Source organism: Scaptodrosophila lebanonensis, unplaced genomic scaffold, assembly GCF_003285725.1.
Source record: "Scaptodrosophila lebanonensis strain 11010-0011.00,11010-0021.00 unplaced genomic scaffold, SlebRS2 tig00000080-arrow-pilon, whole genome shotgun sequence".
Classification (NCBI taxonomy): Eukaryota; Metazoa; Arthropoda; class Insecta; order Diptera; family Drosophilidae; genus Scaptodrosophila; species Scaptodrosophila lebanonensis.
Genome location: NW_022060561.1, coordinates 2,477,943 through 2,497,549, shown reverse-complemented (window position 1 = coordinate 2,497,549; position 19,607 = coordinate 2,477,943). Strand labels below are relative to the sequence as shown.

At 37.0% G+C, this 19,607-nt stretch overlaps 1 protein-coding gene across 2 annotated transcripts in view; it reads left to right on the top strand.

Annotated features, from left to right (window-relative positions):
- The window catches only part of LOC115626183 (tyrosine-protein phosphatase Lar), a 186,845-nt gene extending 169,629 nt beyond the window's left edge, over positions 1 to 17,216 (top strand). For both annotated transcript variants that reach the window (XM_030521462.1, XM_030521460.1), the window contains 5 exons: positions 9,853 to 9,992; positions 10,349 to 13,687; positions 13,753 to 13,863; positions 13,923 to 14,228; positions 15,421 to 17,216. In XM_030521462.1, coding sequence (XP_030377322.1) covers positions 9,853 to 9,992; positions 10,349 to 13,687; positions 13,753 to 13,863; positions 13,923 to 14,228; positions 15,421 to 15,489 — 3,965 coding nt within the window. In that variant the 3' untranslated portion in view covers positions 15,490 to 17,216. The remainder of the gene's footprint in view (positions 1 to 9,852; positions 9,993 to 10,348; positions 13,688 to 13,752; positions 13,864 to 13,922; positions 14,229 to 15,420) is intronic.
- The last annotated feature ends 2,391 nt before the right edge of the window (positions 17,217 to 19,607 follow it).

Genomic DNA, 19,607 nt, shown 5'->3' with positions numbered 1-19,607 from the left:
AATACGCGCAATGGAGCGTTTATCTTTTGAACCTATTTTTTCTGTATACAACTAAATTCCAAGTATTTTCTTCAGTTTTAGAGCTGTGGTACAAATTTTTGAAAACAGCCACATATTGTTTCATACATATTATTATTGTTTTTCTTAAGCCCCGTAGTTAATGTCCTTTACCTATCCTATTCAGGCTTTCTACAATGTCAAACCCATCCAAAGTTTTATTAGAATTCCAAAACATTAACTGTTCAGAAAAGTATTATTGAAGCAATTTGAATAGAACCTTTGTAAGAATGTTGTATTTATTCAACTGAAGACCAACAATTCACATTATACATTTCTTAGGCACTTTTCGAATCATATAATATCATAATATTTGTGATCCTGTTTTAATAAATACTTAAATTTTAGTTGAACTTTCATAGGTACACTTAATAACTTTTGTACCGCATACCAAAATACCAAGCAAATGATGTACCTCATACACCTCTGTTAGGTACACCCTCAATATTCTTGCTTAACTAAAACGGAACACATTTATATTGCACTACTGCTTTTAAATACAATAGTTGGCTTGGCCAGGTACGAAAAGTACTCGCCAGTTACCAAAAAAGTACCGTACATTTTAGTATATTGTACACAATTTGCAAAAAGATTTTATACCGTGTACATTACCTAGAAACTTTGGTTTTGGAGTACATTTCACCTCAACTAGGTACAACAAAACTTGTACCTGGTCCTACTTAGTTTGAAATGTGCTTATGTACCATGTACGGAGTAGGTTTTGTAACACCTATGGTACATTTTAGCCACACATGATCTTGTATTATTTGTCAAATTTAACAAATATATTATCCCGTACTATTGAAGAAATGTACCCAAGAGGTTTATGTTCCTTAGTCTACTATTGTGAATATGCTTTAGTACAATCAAATAGAAGTGAATATACTTCGATTCTTTATTCGATCCAAGTCGAAATTTAAAACTAATCATTGAAAATGTGAATAAATTGAAGTAGGGCCTCAACTGGCTTCTGGCTAAATATAATTAGTACCCTTTCCTGTGAGCCCAAGCTTAACCATAGGTACACATTCCTAATTTGTACAATATTGTTAACCACAATGGTGACTTGGTTCATATTTTAGGTAACAAGCTCTGAAAATGGAAATGAATTGATTTAGCGCCCCAAATATTTATCCAATAAGTTAATTCACCCAAACCTTCTCCATTCACACTCACAAAATTTTCGTCTCTACATTTTAAGCAATTTAAGTTCTTGTTATAGCTATTTTGCTCTTGTTTACATATTGATTTCGTTACCATACCAAATAATTATTGTTTACAAATATTTAACAAAAAAAAAAAAAAATTAAAAATTGAAAAACAAATTTATAATTGGTACTATAAAATTGCATATTTTTTGGCGCAATTTTTGACTACTACCTACTACTTTTTTGCACTTGTTCTCTATACGAAACTTTTTTTTAGCAGAACTCTTGTACTGTGTATATGCAACAAATAATTTTTGTTCCTTACTTGACTCGCAAAATCAATTGTCTCGAGCAAAGAAAAACCAAAAATTTCCAAACAATTGCGAACCGATTGTTATAAATCTAATAATAATTATATAATATTAATACCTTTTTTGATATATACGTATATACTACATACATATAATGCATCGATTTTTGTGGTAATTTGTATAGCACCAAAAGCAATGAGCTGTGTTTTTGTAAGAGCACCAGAAACAACAACAACTACTACTACTATACTACTCTACTACTCAACATACTCCCCAATATACGTATTAAACTAATACTCGTATGCAGCATATAAAGAAATTATGATTTTTGTGATATGAAAACAGCACACCATTTTAAATATTTCATTAATTTATTTACATAATTAAATTTATGCAATTATAAATGTAAACAAAGCCCCCCAGCCATGCATTTGAGACCGCCCTCCCACCACCAACCCCAACCAAACCAAACCAAAAGCAAACAACAAAAACTATCCGCAATATGTTTATTTATTTTGGCGTACGTTCCCACAACAAATAATGCAAAATGTTTTGCGCGTTGTTGATTTCCACTTAAATACTTTTATTTATAGTATGTATTATTTTTTTTGCGTACACCACACACACACACACGCACACACACAAAGATACACACCACCTCATGATGTAATATTTACATGAATGCATACATATTTAATAACATTTTGCAAAAGTTTGGTGTACAAATTTTTTCTTCTCCCTTTGGTTTTTGGCACATTTTGCACTTTGGCCCCGATGTGTGGGGCGCGTTTTGTGATTTTTGTATTTATGTCCATTGCTATGCAAATAAAACGGCACACATGAACATACAATACATATGTACTATGTATATACTTTTTCCCACAACCGTTTCATGTACAAAATTCACCCAATTTTTGTATTTCATTTTATATGTTGACACATTTTATTAAGTTTTATTTGCAATCACCTGCATGTTTGCACAATTAAAACATTTACACATTTGTACTGGCTCGGTTTTTTGTTTTTTTCGTTATTATTATTATTATTATCATTGTTTGTTGTGAATGCCAGTGAGAGGCCCACAGTCTTTTTGGAGCTTCCACCCTTCTTTGCAGCATTTGTTGTTGTTTATATTCTTAATTTTTAAACAAACAAACTGGCGAACTGGCTGCATTAATGGCCAGTCTTTTTATTCCAGTTTTTCATTTCTTTTGACTAAAATATGCACAGCTGTTCAAGAGTCGGGCTCAAAGTTTTTATTTAAAACAAATATTTATCTCCCAGCCCACGAACTATTTATAAGTCGAATGAGTTATTGCAGTTTTTGCACAAACCTGTAGGTTAGGACAGAGGAAATAGTCTGCCACAATAGTATTTAAAACGATAATGGGACTTAAGGGTATATATATTGCAAAAAGCTAAACATCGAAGAACTTCGATTGTACAAGGGTGTATCTAAGGCGAGAGATTTTAAAACTCTTTGTGAGCGTCAAGCTTTAGAGAACTTTAAACTGATGTGATATTTCACTCTAGTGTTTCCTTCCTATAATAAGAAGCAAGATTCCAGAACTCATTTTGACCCGAGAACTTTCAAGAGACGAGATACTTTTCTCCAGAGGCCCTTTCCTATATGGTGTGCCATGCTTCGGACTACAATTCATTGCTTTGTCAACATAGTCTCCTTTTATTTCAATGCTCCTTTTGTTTTCGAAAAACTACATATATATTGACATCATTAAAATAGGCAGATGACCACAACAGTTGACTAAATGTGGCGCTAGAACAGGTTCACTTAATTGTAAAAAATTACTGTTGCGTTGTTTTCTTCTTTATGCAAGAAGCTTTTCAATTCGCGCTTGAATATATGGTATAACAAGAATCAATGAAAACCAGATTAGACGTTACGATTTACCAAAAAGGAAATCCAGCTCAACCAGATGAAAGTAATGAACTGATTTTCAGCTAAATTCCTTATTCAGCCTGTTATTTATTTTCATACATTTTTGTAAAGTAAATATCTATTTCTTGATGTATTGTTTCAAACTATTTTGAAACGTTTCTAAAACTTCCATGAAAAAAAAACAGATTTCAGCATACTTCTAAGTGCAACTTTTGAATTTTTCTACACCAAACATTTATTTAATAACTTTAAAGCAACTAACTAAGCAACAACAAAGAATATTAGTTTTATTAAAAAAAACAGCAATAAGCGTTAAGGAAATGGATACAGATTTTGTTAGTTCAGCGAAAGAGACTGACTTGAAGATTTTTAAAAAATGTAACTTCCATTATTTGGTCAAGGAATAGAAGTTTTTATATTGACAAGATTTAAAAATTTTGACGACAAATATTTAGAAGCTCAATTGTTTGTTTTTAACGAATCTGTATTGAAACATACAAAGCTTTTTTCTTTCTCATAAACACAATGTCTAGGAAAAAACTTTGCGATCGTTTAGTATTTTATTTCTAATTATTTCACACTTTTAATTAGAACATTATTTCATCAAACAATGCATAGTTTTCACCGATCATCTATCAAGTAAACTGTGTACAGCTCACCAAATCACTATTTTAAACTCTACACATTTTTTCGGACTTTTTGGCCATGAATACCGGGCCGTGCATATGCGAAAGATTTTTGATTATTAACCTAGAAACACAAACATATATGTACTTATACCTTATATCTTTTGTTTTATTCAAACTTTGTTAACTCTTTGCCGTTTTCATTTTAAAACTGCACCAACTGCTTGTTAGCTGTTGACTTGCTTGTTTAAACCTCTACTTTATAAAATGCCTTCCACTCATGTGCTTTTCATTTTAAAGTCCCACACCAAATGGGCGTAACTACGATATTATCCATTATCCTTGTTTCAATTGTCTAAACTAAGCACAGTTAACTAACGTACTCAATTATTAAGTACTTAAGCACCTATCTATATATGTATATGTATTTGCGAGTAGTACGTCTCCATAGTCACGAAAACTAAGCTAAGCATTAAGCACACTACAAAGGCACTTTGTAGCACTTAAAACTATGTTGTATGACTAAGCACTAAAAAGCACTGATAAGCACTCTACCGGCACACACCTGTTAAGCCGGTGAAAAAAAATATATATAAAAAATAATATTAAGCACACACAAACACACTCACAAACACCCACTAGCGGCTGTAATGAAATTTGTTCTTTTTAAGGACTCATCACGTGAACTAAGGGCAAATGTTAAGTAGTCCTGTGGTGTGTGTCTTTTAACAAGTACGGCTACTTGCTACGCCCCGAGGTATGGTATTATAAGCAAACAGCACCGATCCAAGCACCTGCCACGCCCACCACCGCCCCCAATTATGCTCGCCTCCAGCTGCACTCAAGCACAACTCGCACTCTTACTCGTATATCCCATCTGTCTATCCAGATCCTTACGTATTTGCATATAATTTTAATTGTACACAATTTAGCGCAACCAAAAGCTATTGCTCTTTGTATGTATGTTTGTGACAGTGTCTGTGTGCCTGTGTGTCTGTGTGTGTGTGTGGGTGTTCATCCTGAAGAACAGTCAAACCTCTATATAAAGATTTCATTGAACATATTTGAAGAATTTTATGTAACTGTTCTTACAGCTTATTTTCAATTAAAGTATGGTATTTAAAGTCTGTAATTCATAAAAGTTTATTTCTTATATTACTCTTAATAGTTAAATTTAAAGCCTCAGATATTTGCAGATGGATTTGGTTTAAAAATAAATATGCGTATATAAATATTGCTTTTTATATACCCGTACTTATGTGCCTATCCAGATACGACTTCCTCGTCGCAGTTTCTAAAAATATTAATTAGCTGCCTATCAAGCTATCATTAGAGCATTACTATTGTTATTATAATATTTTTTTGGTAGCTACGACTTTTTTTTCGTGCAAGGAAAATCTTCTATATGCGAATCAGGTTAGGTTAGTGTCAATAGCGCATAAATAATGAACTCTTCATAAGAGTTGGCATATTTGACAATATTTCTCAAAACGAACATTTCTCGGAAAGTTGAACACGCGTCTTTTTTGATTCCTAAATTATTGGAAATTATAATTATTTCATATTTTAACGAAAATATTATTAAGGAAAGCCCCTCAGTAAATTAAAGCCACGATGTCAGACTGTCTTTTTCTATTTTACATTACCATGTGGACTTGATTTTTCGGTAGAAAGATAATTCTTCCAAAGCTTTTATTTCGTAAAACAATTTCGTATTTTTGCTTAAGATTAATATTCTATTTTGGATCATAAATAATTGTTTATTTTAACGAGCATAATAGTAAAGAAAGCTGCTCAGTATATTAAAGCCACGATGTCAGACTGTCTTTTTATATTATATTATTTCGATAGAAAGATAATTCTTCCAAAGCTTTAATTTCGTAAAACAATTTCGCATATTTGCTAAAGATTAATATTCTATGTTGATTCATATATTAATGTGATTGTTATTATTGTTTATGTTAACGAACATAATATATAATATATTGAAGAAAGCTACTCAGTAAATTGAAGCTACGATGTCAGACTCTATTACTATTATATATTACCAAGCGGAAATAATTTTTCGCTAGAAAGATAATTCTTCCAAAGCCCTACATTCTATTGAAATCGGATCTGCACTATTCGTATTGCTCGTTTGGGCGTGATTTTGTCCAGAGCATTGAAATAATTAATAACTTGAGTTAAATAAATTGTAAAGAGAGAGAAGTTCGACTGTAGGACCTATGTGTGTGTGTGTTGGTTTGTGGGTTTGGCATTCATTGATACGAACCTTGCAGCAAATTGCACGTCTTATTTCCTACATACCTGCTGTGTTCCCCCTTTTTCCCTTTCTCAGCCAAAGGGTCAATCCACATAAGTATGCAACAGTATTTCTCTCTTTTTTCTCTTCTAATTTGTATTTTGTGCATATTTCGTCATTATGATGCGCTTGTTAGCAATATAGTGCTTGGCTTTATATGCAAATGCTGCACACACACACACACATAACTGGGCACTTGTTCTTCTTCTAGTTAGTTTTCTTTTTGAGGTATGGGTGTGTGTTGGTTGTGCAAAGCAGCTACAGCTCGCACAGCAGACACACGTCCTGCCACGTAGCCCAAAAAAGAAGAGAGGAAAAAATGGAATTATAATAATAAAAAGGAGCACCTCGAGCATTGGTTACTTGGCACGCGTTCTTCGCTTCGCACACCCGTTCGTTCGTTCGTTCGTTCGTTCATTCTATTCAGCAGACAAAAAGCACACATTTCTAACGGTAGCATTTTAATTATTTTATATTTTTAGTGTGCAGCTGTGTCTGTGAGTGTGCGTGTGTGTGTGTGTGTCTTCCTCAACTGGTGTTGTGAATGCGAATGCGAAATGACGACAAATTCACTCAAAGCGACAACCCAAAGTGACCCCAAGCTCAGAAAATCTGTCGAGTACACTAATGAAGCATAATTTAATACACATACATACATACATGTGTGTTTATGCGTGTGTGTGTGCAGTGCATTAGAATATTTTGTAGTCCACAAGGTACATATTTAACATTTTAATGAAGTAAAGTGCTTGAGGTGATGTGTGTCGGCAGTTTTCGGGCAGTATATAACACAATAATAATTTCATTTAAATTATTTACTTAACTGCAAGTATGTGCAACAAAAATATTGAATTGCAATTTAATGTCGAGAGTTTGGCTTTAAATCAATTCGAAATTGGTCTATTTATTTTAATAAGTCTCAAATTTCAGCATTCTGCCGGCTCTCTAATTAAAGAAACAGATTCTATATTCATTATACTAGTGTGGTTCAGCAGTTTATTTGAATTAGGATGCGCGTCTAAGTTTATTTTAACTAAGTTTCTTTCACCTCTTTAACCTAGAGAAAATAATCGTATACGGATTTGATTAAAAGCATTAAAAATTGAACAAAGTAGGTCTGAGCACGAGTGTGGCGCATTTTTCCAAATAATCCATTTCTTGCATTTGTTCCTGATCTGAATCTTACACTGTCAGTATTGTTCTAGAATACAGATACAGCTGATAGCTGCTCGCGATCTTTTTAACGCGTTGATTGTTGAGAAGAGTATACAAAATCTGTGCTTGTCAGCTTGGCAGCTTACCAAATAACCTTCTGGAGATAATATGACGTCTATACTAGGCCGCCAAATATCAACAACTATACATATATATTATTTATTATCGAATTAATATTCAAAACAGATGTGGTTACGATACGATACGCAACAAATGTGTAACAACAAATGCCTTGTTACAAAAAAGAATAAGAAGTTACAAAGAAGGAACTAGCTTTTAATAGTAATTAGAATTCCCAACCGGTTTAAGCAAACTTAATGCTTGGTGAGAAGGTCAAAAACAGTTTCACCATAAATGTGTTGTATTATATTTAGATCTATAGTTGCCTACAGTTAACCCCTCAGCGAACTTTAAAATGTTTTTTAAGTGTTTTCAAAAATATCGAGCAATAAATAATTGTCTAGGAATTCTAAACTTCGGATCTTCTTAATACTTTAAATACATGTTTACTGCTTGTTGGTAAAACAAGAAGAATTACAGCGATTCATATAATATTTAAGATTCAAGATCAACAATCGCCAAAGTTGACAGCCACTTATTAAACGTTTTACAAAATTTCGTACATAGATAACGCTTTAATTTTAAAATATGAGGATTAGTTAATTAAATACCAGACTAAGTTACTTTAATTATAATAAAATAACTTTCGGAATAAGTTAGTGGCTTAAGCTCTCCAAACACTATTTAAAATATTATTTATAGACTGTTAGAGAGTTAAAATTTCCCATAATTGTACACGCAATTCAAACCCATAGATTTATAACTAAATAGTGTTTAAGAATATTTTTTCTAATAAGCTTAGCTCTAAGTCCTAAGTCCCCCACTTACAAAATACTATACCACATCATCATATTCAAAATTCAATTAGAAATGATTGTAGAGTATCAAAGCGGGTGTGCCAACAAATATGTATATTTTTGTATTACCTTTTCAAAATTATATGTTTTTTGTTAACTCCTCCTCTTGCTGTTTAGTTTTCTATTCACCCTCCTGTAATATGCACAGAATTTTTTCCCCCAAAACTGAATACCGTAAACTAAAAAGCTATATCTTATATCTTTTTTCATATACTAAACCAAATAACTTTGCTTGGCCACTCGCACCTTGCACTACTTGCTCTGTTTCGTGCACAATTTTTTTGAATGCAAATCGAAATGGAACACAATAATTTTGAAACTTTTTGATGTGAATACACTTTACAAAAACAAAAATTATTGCGAAATTTGATTTTTGAACGCAACATTTAATGGATGGTGGTTATTTTAATAAAAATACAAAACATTTTAAAACTATTTAGAGAAAAAGAGTGAGTATTTTTAATGGTTGACTATAATGTTTAAGAATGCAAAAATAGCAACTTATATTAACTATCTATATAATCTCTCATCACGTTTTTTTGTGTATTGGGCTCAGAATCCTGAGAGCCTCTGAACTAAATTGTCAACTTTATTTTGTTTTTTGACATGTTTCTCTATTTCACATTTTTGCTTTTTTTCAAAAACAAAAGTCTGCCAGGATTTTACAATAGAGGTGCTCTCAAAAGATTTTTGATTGAGCGCCCACACATAAATCTACATACAAATATATATAAATATATATATTTTTGTTTTTTATTTGACTATCTGTTTGAAACCTTTGCACACTCATTTAACAAACTTTTTGAATGCTTACATGTTTGTTTTTGCCCAATCCACGAACTGAAACGATATTGGAGGCCCACGGCCCCATCTTTGTTTCGATTGCCAACTTTTTGTGTACATTTTGACATACTCTTTATAAGTACAACTCTATATATAAATAGCAAGGTATAAACTGCACCTATTTATCACTTTTGAGCACCTTTTGAGCAACCCTTTATACATATATATATATACATAACTATCTAGCACCTAAGCAGCACTTTGTTTGGTTTCCTTTTTCTCTCTCTCTCACTGTGATGTGGTGACGTTCACTTGGAGCTAAGTTCGTTCTGGTTTTTGTACATTATTGCTCTTAGGGTCTAAGAAAACTCTAGAACCTAGCTTTTATAACAACAACAACAATACCCTATAGAGACACAAAAACTATCACTGATAAGCTACTTAGACTTAATGGTTATATTACTCGATCTAAGCAGTTAAGCTAAGTTAACATTAAATACTAAAATGTAAGGGTTACAAATAAATTGAACTATTTATGTATATGCGTGTGTATGCCTTGAACTAATCGTTTGTTTCTTCGCCGTCGTCCATAGTGCCTGGAGACCCGCAAGATGTGAAGGCCACGCCTTTGAACTCCACATCGATACATGTCAGTTGGAAACCGCCGCTAGAGAAGGATCGCAATGGCATCATACGCGGCTATCACATACACGTGCAGGAAATGCGCGATGAGGTAATGTTTTCAGACATGTGTGGCTAGTTAGAAAATCCTTTATGTGAGCTTGATTGTGAATACCTACTTTCCATTAACTAGTAGTTTGCTTTCAACGAAAGTTCTTGCCACAGCTCTCTATCTGTGCCCACCAGTTTCCCAGCTAGCCGCTAATGTGGCATATTCAGAAGAGTCTTCATTTTATTTAGAAAAAGGAGGTGGGGCAATAAGATAAATACATATGTTCCGTTTAAAAAAAGGACGAAATCCCTGATTGAACTCTAATATTCTTTATTTTAATATCAATTGAAGGAAATAGCGAAAATCTTTAAACAACAGCTAAATTCACTATTTAATTAAAGTCCTTTTCCTACCAGGGTAAGGGCTTCCTCAACGAACCCTTCAAATTCGACGTTGTGGACACACTGGAGTTCAATGTGACGGGTCTGCAACCCGATACGAAATACTCTATACAAGTGGCGGCTCTCACCCGGAAAGGTGATGGCGATCGCAGTGCTGCCGTCATTGTAAAAACGCCTGGCGGTGTGCCTGTACGGCCCACTGTCAGCCTCAAGATCATGGAGCGCGAGCCGATTGTGTCCATTGAACTGGAATGGGAGCGTCCGGCGCAGACATACGGTGAGCTGCGTGGCTACCGATTACGCTGGGGTGTCAAGGATCAGCTGCTAAAGGAAGAAATGCTTTCCGGACCCCAAATGACAAAGAAACGCTTCAATGATCTGGAGCGAGGCGTTGAGTATGAGTTCCGTGTGGCGGGCAGTAATCACATAGGCATTGGCCAAGAGACCGTTAAGATCTTCCAAACCCCCGAGGGTACTCCTGGTGGACCGCCTTCCAATATTACCGTGCGCTTCCAAACCCCCGATGTGGTCTGTGTTACCTGGGATCCACCCACGCGGGAGCATCGCAACGGTATTATTACACGCTACGACGTCCAATTCCACAAGAAAATAGATCATGGCCTCGGCTCAGAGCGCAACATGACGCTTCGCAAAGCAGTCTTCACCAATTTGGAAGAGAACACGGAGTATATCTTCCGCGTGCGTGCCTACACGAAGCAGGGAGCGGGTCCATTTAGCGAGAAATTGATTGTGGAGACTGAGCGGGACATGGGCCGAGCACCCATGTCGGTGCAGGCGGTGGCTACTTCCGAGCAGACGGCTGAGATCTGGTGGGAACCAGTGCCAAGTCGCGGCAAGCTCTTAGGCTACAAGATATTCTACACGATGACTGCCGTGGAGGATCTGGATGATTGGCAAACGAAAACGGTGGGCCTAACCGAATCTGCAGATCTCGTCAATCTGGAGAAATTCGCGCAATATGCTGTGGCAATAGCGGCCCGCTTCAAGAATGGTCTGGGTCGCCTCAGCGAGAAGGTAACGGTGCGCATAAAACCCGAGGATGTGCCATTAAATTTGCGTGCTCACGATGTGAGCACACATTCCATGACGCTGAGCTGGTCGCCGCCCATACGCCTCAATCCGGTCAACTACAAGATCTCCTTTGACGCCATGAAGGTTTTCGTGGACTCGCAAGGCTTCTCGCAGACCCAAAGTGTGCAAAAGCGTGAGATCATACTCAAGCATTATGTTAAAACGCATACCATTAATGAGCTTAGCCCCTTTACCACTTACAATGTGAACGTTAGCGCCATACCCTCAGACTATTCCTACAGACCCCCCACTAAAATTACGGTGACCACGCAAATGGCCGCGCCACAACCCATGGTCAAGCCAGACTTTTATGGTGTTGTGAATGGGGAAGACATTTTAGTTATATTGCCACAAGCTTCCGAAGAATACGGCCCCATCTCGCATTACTATCTCGTGGTTGTGCCGGAGGACAAGTCTAATTTGCACAAGAATCCTGATCAGTTTTTGACGGAGGATCTGTTGCCTGGCCGCAACAAGCCCGAACGTCCGAATGCACCCTATATAGCCGCCAAATTTCCGCAACGCTCCATACCCTTCACCTTCCATCTGGGCTCCGGCGATGATTATCACAACTTTACCAATCGGAAGCTGGAGCGTGAGAAACGGTATCGCATCTTTGTGCGCGCTGTTGTGGATACGCCACAGAAACATCTGTATACCTCCAGTCCTTTCTCGGAGTTCCTATCATTGGATATGCGCGAAGCTCCACCTGGGGAGCGTCCGCATCGACCTGATCCCAACTGGCCCTCGGAGCCGGAGGTTTCGGTAAATCGCAATAAAGACGAACCCGAAATCTTGTGGGTAGTGCTTCCCTTGATTGCCGCCTTTGTGGTGTCCACCACACTGATTGTACTGTATGTGGTGAAGCGCCGACGTCAGCCTTGCAAGACACCCGATCAGGCGGCGGTCACACGACCACTGATGGCAGCCGACTTGGGCGCTGGACCTACACCCAGTGATCCCGTCGACATGAGACGCTTGAACTTCCAAACCCCCGGCATGCTCTCCCATCCGCCCATACCCATCTCTGAGTTTGCCAACCACATCGAACGCCTCAAGTCCAATGACAATCAGAAGTTCTCGCAAGAATACGAGAGCATCGAACCGGGCCAGCAGTTCACCTGGGATAACTCCAACTACGATTACAATAAGTCCAAGAATCGTTATGCCAATGTTACAGCTTACGATCACTCACGCGTCCAGCTACCGCAGTCCGAAGGCGTGGTTGGCTCCGATTACATAAATGCCAACTACTGCGATGGCTATCGGAAACATAATGCCTATGTGGCCACTCAGGGCCCATTGCAGGAGACCTTTGCCGACTTCTGGCGCATGTGCTGGGAACTGAAGACGGCGACCATTGTGATGATGACGCGTCTCGAAGAGCGAACACGCATTAAATGCGATCAGTACTGGCCTTCGCGTGGCACCGAGACCTATGGCCAAATATTTGTGACCATAACCGAGACCCAGGAATTGGCCACCTACAGCATACGCACGTTCCAGCTGGTCCGACAGGGCTTCAACGATCGACGGGAGATCAAGCAGCTACAATTTACGGCCTGGCCCGATCATGGTGTGCCCGATCATCCGGCGCCGTTCCTACAGTTCCTGCGACGTTGTCGCGCTCTGACACCCCCCGAATCAGGTCCCGTAATCGTGCACTGTTCGGCGGGTGTGGGTCGCACGGGTTGCTACATTGTCATCGATTCGATGCTGGAGCGCATGAAGCACGAGAAGATCATTGACATCTATGGCCACGTGACCTGTTTGCGTGCTCAACGCAACTACATGGTGCAGACGGAAGACCAGTATATCTTCATACACGACGCCATACTGGAGGCCATTATCTGTGGCCTGACCGAAGTGCCGGCACGTAATCTGCACACCCATCTGCAAAAGCTGCTGACTACCGAGCCAGGCGAGAGCATTTCGGGCATGGAGGTGGAGTTCAAGAAACTGTCCAATGTCAAAATGGACTCGTCCAAGTTTGTCACCGCGAACTTGCCCTGCAATAAGCATAAGAACCGCTTGGTCCACATACTCCCATATGAGTCGAGTCGCGTTTATCTGACGCCCATTCACGGCCTTGAGGGCAGCGACTATGTGAATGCCAGCTTCATCGATGGCTATCGCTATCGCTCCGCCTATATTGCGGCACAGGGACCCATCCAGGATACCGCCGAGGACTTCTGGCGCATGCTTTGGGAGCACAACTCAACCATTGTCGTCATGCTGACCAAGCTCAAGGAAATGGGTCGGGTAAGCTAACCCCCTCTCTACCTCTACCCCTAAGAAGATTCATTAAATTGATCGTCTCTTTGCAGGAGAAATGCTTTCAATACTGGCCGCATGAACGCTCCGTACGCTATCAGTATTACGTAGTGGACCCCATCGCTGAATATAACATGCCGCAGTATAAGCTGCGAGAGTTCAAGGCAAGTCCAATCCTTCACTTCCGTGTGCTTCAAAAACTAATTCTCAATTTCTTGAACAGGTCACCGATGCTCGCGATGGCTCTTCACGTACTGTTCGCCAATTCCAGTTTATTGATTGGCCCGAACAGGGAGTTCCCAAGTCCGGGGAGGGCTTCATCGACTTCATCGGCCAGGTGCACAAGACCAAGGAGCAATTCGGCCAGGACGGGCCCATCACTGTCCACTGTTCGGCGGGTGTGGGACGCACAGGTGTCTTCATAACACTCAGCATTGTCCTCGAACGCATGCAGTACGAGGGAGTGCTCGATGTGTTCCAAACAGTCCGCATATTGCGCTCCCAGAGACCAGCCATGGTCCAGACAGAGGTAAGTGCAAGTTTTCCTTTCGATATTTAGTATTTCATTCGATTTTATATCAATGCTTTGATTATGATCAGTTTTCTTTCGAATTGTGAAGCGAACTTTAATCCAGTTTTTTAAATCTTTAGATAATAGCTAGGGTTTCCATCTATGTTACTCGAAAGTTACTTCATATTAATCAAAATCTTTCGATAAAACTAATTAGCGATAAAAAGGATTGTCCTGAAACTTTAAGAACCCTTTAAGATCCCGTCTCCGCACTTCTCATACGAAAGAAAGAAAGGGTAAAAGATGACGAAGGAAATTAGGAAATAATATTAATATAATGATAGTATTAAACAAGAAAATTCCAGTAATTGAGACCCCTGAAAAATTGTGCATAAACATTATTTCCTAGAGTGTATACAAACCGAGTTTGATCTTAGGCGGATCAAAAGCACAGATATTTTATACAAACGTTGTAGCCCCTTTTTCCCCTTTTAAGTTCGAATTCTCCATAACAGCATCTTGGTGGTCACCTGTTCTTTAAAAGAAAACTTGATACCCTTGATTAAAATGGATATTAATTCATTAGTTTACAAATACTTTAATATTTATTTTTGTGCCTTGTAAAATTAGTACATCCTACAAAAACAATGAGTGATGGAAAATAGAAATGGAAAATAGAGAGAGGGTAGAGATAGCTTTGAGAATAATCACACCACACACTAATGTTCTTTAGATATAACTATTTCTTTAAGTGCATTTCTTTATGATGAAGAGACAGGTTGAGCAAATGGAAATATTGAAAGATGAATGTGGTTGAGGTGTACCAATCTAATAGAAGACTAATAGTAGTCTAGTATAGTAAACTAATAAAGTAGTCAAATTTGTTAATTGATGATAATTAATTAGAATTAAATACAAATTATGATGAAGAATAAGAACGAATTGCAGAAGAGAAGAAATGAATGATTGAATGATTATCAATCATATTAAAGTTAACTTGTTCATATTATTCTATATTTGAATATAAATTCAGCATTTATAATTAAAAGTAATCAATTATGTGTTCTCTCTCTGATTATATTTCATCTGTTGAATGATTGTCAATCATATTAGAGTTAAGATATATTGATACATTCCTATCGTATATTAAAATTATTATCAATCACTGATTTAAATACTCATATCAATGTCCTTCTTTCTTTCATTATAGGATCAATATCATTTCTGCTATCGCGCAGCTTTGGAATATTTGGGATCGTTCGACAACTACGCCAATTGAAGAATGGAGCAAAAATTGTATTAAGTCTTGTATTAAGTTTGCAGCACGTTTCGCATAATATGCATTTACTTACAAGTACGAGTACATACATACAAGTATTACTAACTTTTAAATGTTTATAGCCAGCTACTGCCCACTTATTGTACTGTACACATACATATGTACATGATATCCGTATGTACGTGTATGTAAGCACCTTTGAGTTATACGCGTGTGTCGCCGGCCCCCGTATTTGTGTTTGAAGTTGTGTTTCATTTGAAATTTGAATTTTTTAAATATGTCACCTCGAAAAGACTGTTACACATTTAATTATCAGTAATTTATTATATTATGATATATATACAATTTTTGCTCTAACTGAACAAAGTATTCAACCATCGTGGACTTGTTGTTGTGGTAGTGGTGGTGCCACTGGAAACCTATACATATTTTAACTAAGGACTTGGTAGCTATTAGTCTTACCGCCTAAAAGAACGAATCTCGAACAGAAAGAAGCAGAACGGAACAGAACAGAAGATAGAAGTCTAGTTGATTGCCATTCGGACTTAACTGTCCACTCGAAATGATCGTAAATCCAATTATCATTATTATAATTCTATTTTAGACGTGTACAACAATCAATCAAATACGTTTTTATACTTGCCCCGATTAGTGCTGACTAGGTTCTTATAATATCTACCTATTATATATGTAGCTGACAACCCGTGCAATTATGTAGTCAAAAGTCTTGTGTAGAACGAAGTATTTTCTATGGCAGCTGGCAAAAGCAAATACATATACATACATATAGTTTCTAGACTTTAGTTTTAAGTTCCAACGAAACCGATTCCATTCCTAATTTTTATATCGTCCTGATTGAATGTACTTTTAATTTGCTTCAACATTCCTGTATATACCATACCTTTATACCTTAAACGATACTACATACGTGTAATTTAGTCCCTAAAGCTAACCAACAATTATTGTACCTAAACAAGAAAAAAGAAAGGCATAAGATTATTGTAGATATGTATTGTAGCATATAGTTATACTATATATATACTCATGAATAGTGCAGATCGACACACGCATATATAACGCTAATAATAAACCCATAAGCATAAGCATAATAATGTACATAACACTAAGCTGGTTGACGATTAATTGGCATATAGTAATTATAATGAAACGTTAAAATTGGCAAAAATGCATAAACAAACACTAAATTAGTAGCTGAGTACACATGTTAAAGAACAATAGTAACTATATATAAATATATATGAAGTATTTGTTAAAAATATAGAAATAAACAAGAAATTATGATACGCAGCACATTGTCAGTCAGTTGATGTCAAAAGTTTGGATATGTTTGATATAAATTATAAATTACGAAACGATAACCGTAGCAGCTAAATAACTAGACAATGTCAGCTATAAATGCAGTCGCTAGCATGTTTAGGATACACAAATATCAAATTATAAATCTATTGTATATTAGAAACAAATTTGTCGGCTTGTCAAATTTTGTTAAAATTATAAATTGTTTAATATGTTTTACCAATTAGTCAGATATAACAATTTTAATGATACATCATAGACATGCAACCACTAATCGAGCAAAACAAAAGCAAAAGCAAAAACAGAGCGTGCGTATTCCACTTAATCGTGTAAGAACAAATAATATTACGTTATATATTATCGTATGAAAGAAATGTAATTTTCAAGAACAGCAAACCAAGCGCAATGAATATAAAGAAAATAAATAAATTAATAAAATGCAAGAATTTTATTTACTGGTTTGGGAAAAGTATGAAAATAAAGTTTGGCCGATGGCCACAGCCGCTGCGTTTTCTAAAATCCAAAATCTGAAGTACCAGGCGAACAGAATTCAGCAGCAAGCTGCTGTTTTATAAATTAAAGCCGGGTTCCAAACCAATTAGGCAGTCCGGCTTCAAACCAACTGGTTGTCAAACCAATTAGGCAGCCGGGTTGCAAACCAATTTGGCTGCCGGCTTCCAAACCAATGTGCCGAATTGGTTTGAGGCCCGGCTGCAGTGGTTTGAAACCTGGCCCAATTTATTTTTAATTTTTTTTTAAATCATCTTCCTGCTGAATTATGTTTGCCTGGTACTTAGCAAGAGTGTCAGCTTGCAAACTCAAGCCAAAAACGGCAGCTACGACGGCTTTCAAAAAATGAGTAAAATCGCCTGCAAATGCTAAAATCCAAAATCTGAAGTACCAGGCGAATAGAATTCAGCAGCAAGCTGCTGTTTTATAAATTAAAGCCAGGTTCCAAACCAATTTGGCTGCCGGCTTCCAAACCAATGTGCCGAATTGGTTTGAGGCCCGGCTGCAGTGGTTTGAAACCTGGCCCAATTTATTTTTAATTTTTTTTAAATCATCTTCCTGCTGAATTATGTTTGCCTGGTACTTAGCAAGAGTGTCAGCTTGCAAACTCAAGCCAAAAACGGCAGCTACGACGGCTTTCAAAAAATGAGTAAAATCGCCTGCAAATGCTAAAATCCAAAATCTGAAGTACCAGGCGAACAGAATTCAACAGCAAGCTGCTGTTTTATAAATTAAAGCCAGGTTCCAAACCAATTTGGCAGCTGGGTTCCAAACCAATGTGCCGAATTGGTTTGAAGCCCGGCTGCAGTGGTTTGAAACCTGGCCTAATTTATTTTTAATTTTTTTTTTTAAATCATCTTCCTGCTGAATTATGTTCGCCTGGTACTTAGCAAGAGTGCCAGCTTGCAAACTCAAGCCAAAAACGGCAGCTACGGCTTCCAAAAAATAACTAAACTCGCCTGCAAATACTAAAATCCAAAATCTGAAGTACCAGGCGAACTGAATTCAGCAGCAAGCTGCTTTTTTATCAATTTAACCCGGTTCCAAACCAATTAGGCAGCCTGGCTTCAAACCAGCTGGTTGTCAAACCAATTAGGCAGCCGGGTTGCAAACCAATTTGGCTGCCGGCTTCCAAACCAATGTGCCGAATTGGTTTGAAGCCCGGCTGCAGTGGTTTGAAACCTGGCCTAATTTATTTTTAATTTTTTTTTTAAATCATCTTCCTGCTGAATTATGTTTGCCTGGTACTTAGCAAAAGTGCCAGCTTGCAAACTCAAGCCAAAAACGGCAGCTACGACTTTCAAAAAATAACTAAAATCGCCTGCAAATGCTAAAATCCAAAATCTGAAGTACCAGGCGAACAGAATTCAGCAGCAAGCTGCTTTTTTATCAATTTAACCCGGTTCCAAACCAATTAGGCAGCCTGGCTTCAAACCAGCTAGGTTTCAAACCAATTTGGTAGCTGGGCTTCAAACCAATTCGGCAGTTGTAATTTAGAAATAAAATATGCGCCTGTATGGTATGCTACACTTTTTAAAAATGTAAATTGGTTTGAAACACGGCGCGAAACCAATTAAATAAATGAATAAATTAGTTGCAGCTGTGCAACTAGATTCAAATTATTGCAAATAAAAAAAGGACACTTTTTAGAACTCGCTGATGATTTATGTTTGCCTGTGGCTAAGATCCTACTTCCTGTAGCAAATAAATAAGAAAAATAATAGCGGTTGTTGTATTTATAAATTTGTTGCTTTATTTAAAATAAAAATAAAATAATTTCCTTAATGTGACAATTTTAAGGATAGAAGTAAAGCTTAAATAGCGGTGACCATAATTCAGAAAGCCAGTTTCACTTATAAGAAAAAGAAGAACAGGTGACCAAAACGGTTCCTTGGAACAGCACGGTAGGTTTGGTAGGTGTCCAAAGGAGTTGCTGAACTAATAGCAAATCTGGGTGGCTTCTACAGAACTCAAAGGTCCCAAAATGCAGGCATCATCAGCAACTTAAGGATCAATCGCCTTTACATAATAGCCAGCATTCAATAATGAGCAAATACATTATATATACAGCAATAAAACAGAGTACATATTCTGAGGAAATATTCAGAATTAAATAGATAAGTTCTAATATACGTATACACATAATTCTAGATTGGTTCCAGAAAAAACCGTGGAAAAAGGCATTGATCGTATGCAAAAATAGGTGTTGGTTCCTTATCTCTTAAACTTATTAAAATTACTGAAAAACAAGGATTTTTTATTAAATCAACGTACTTGTATTTACGAAATTC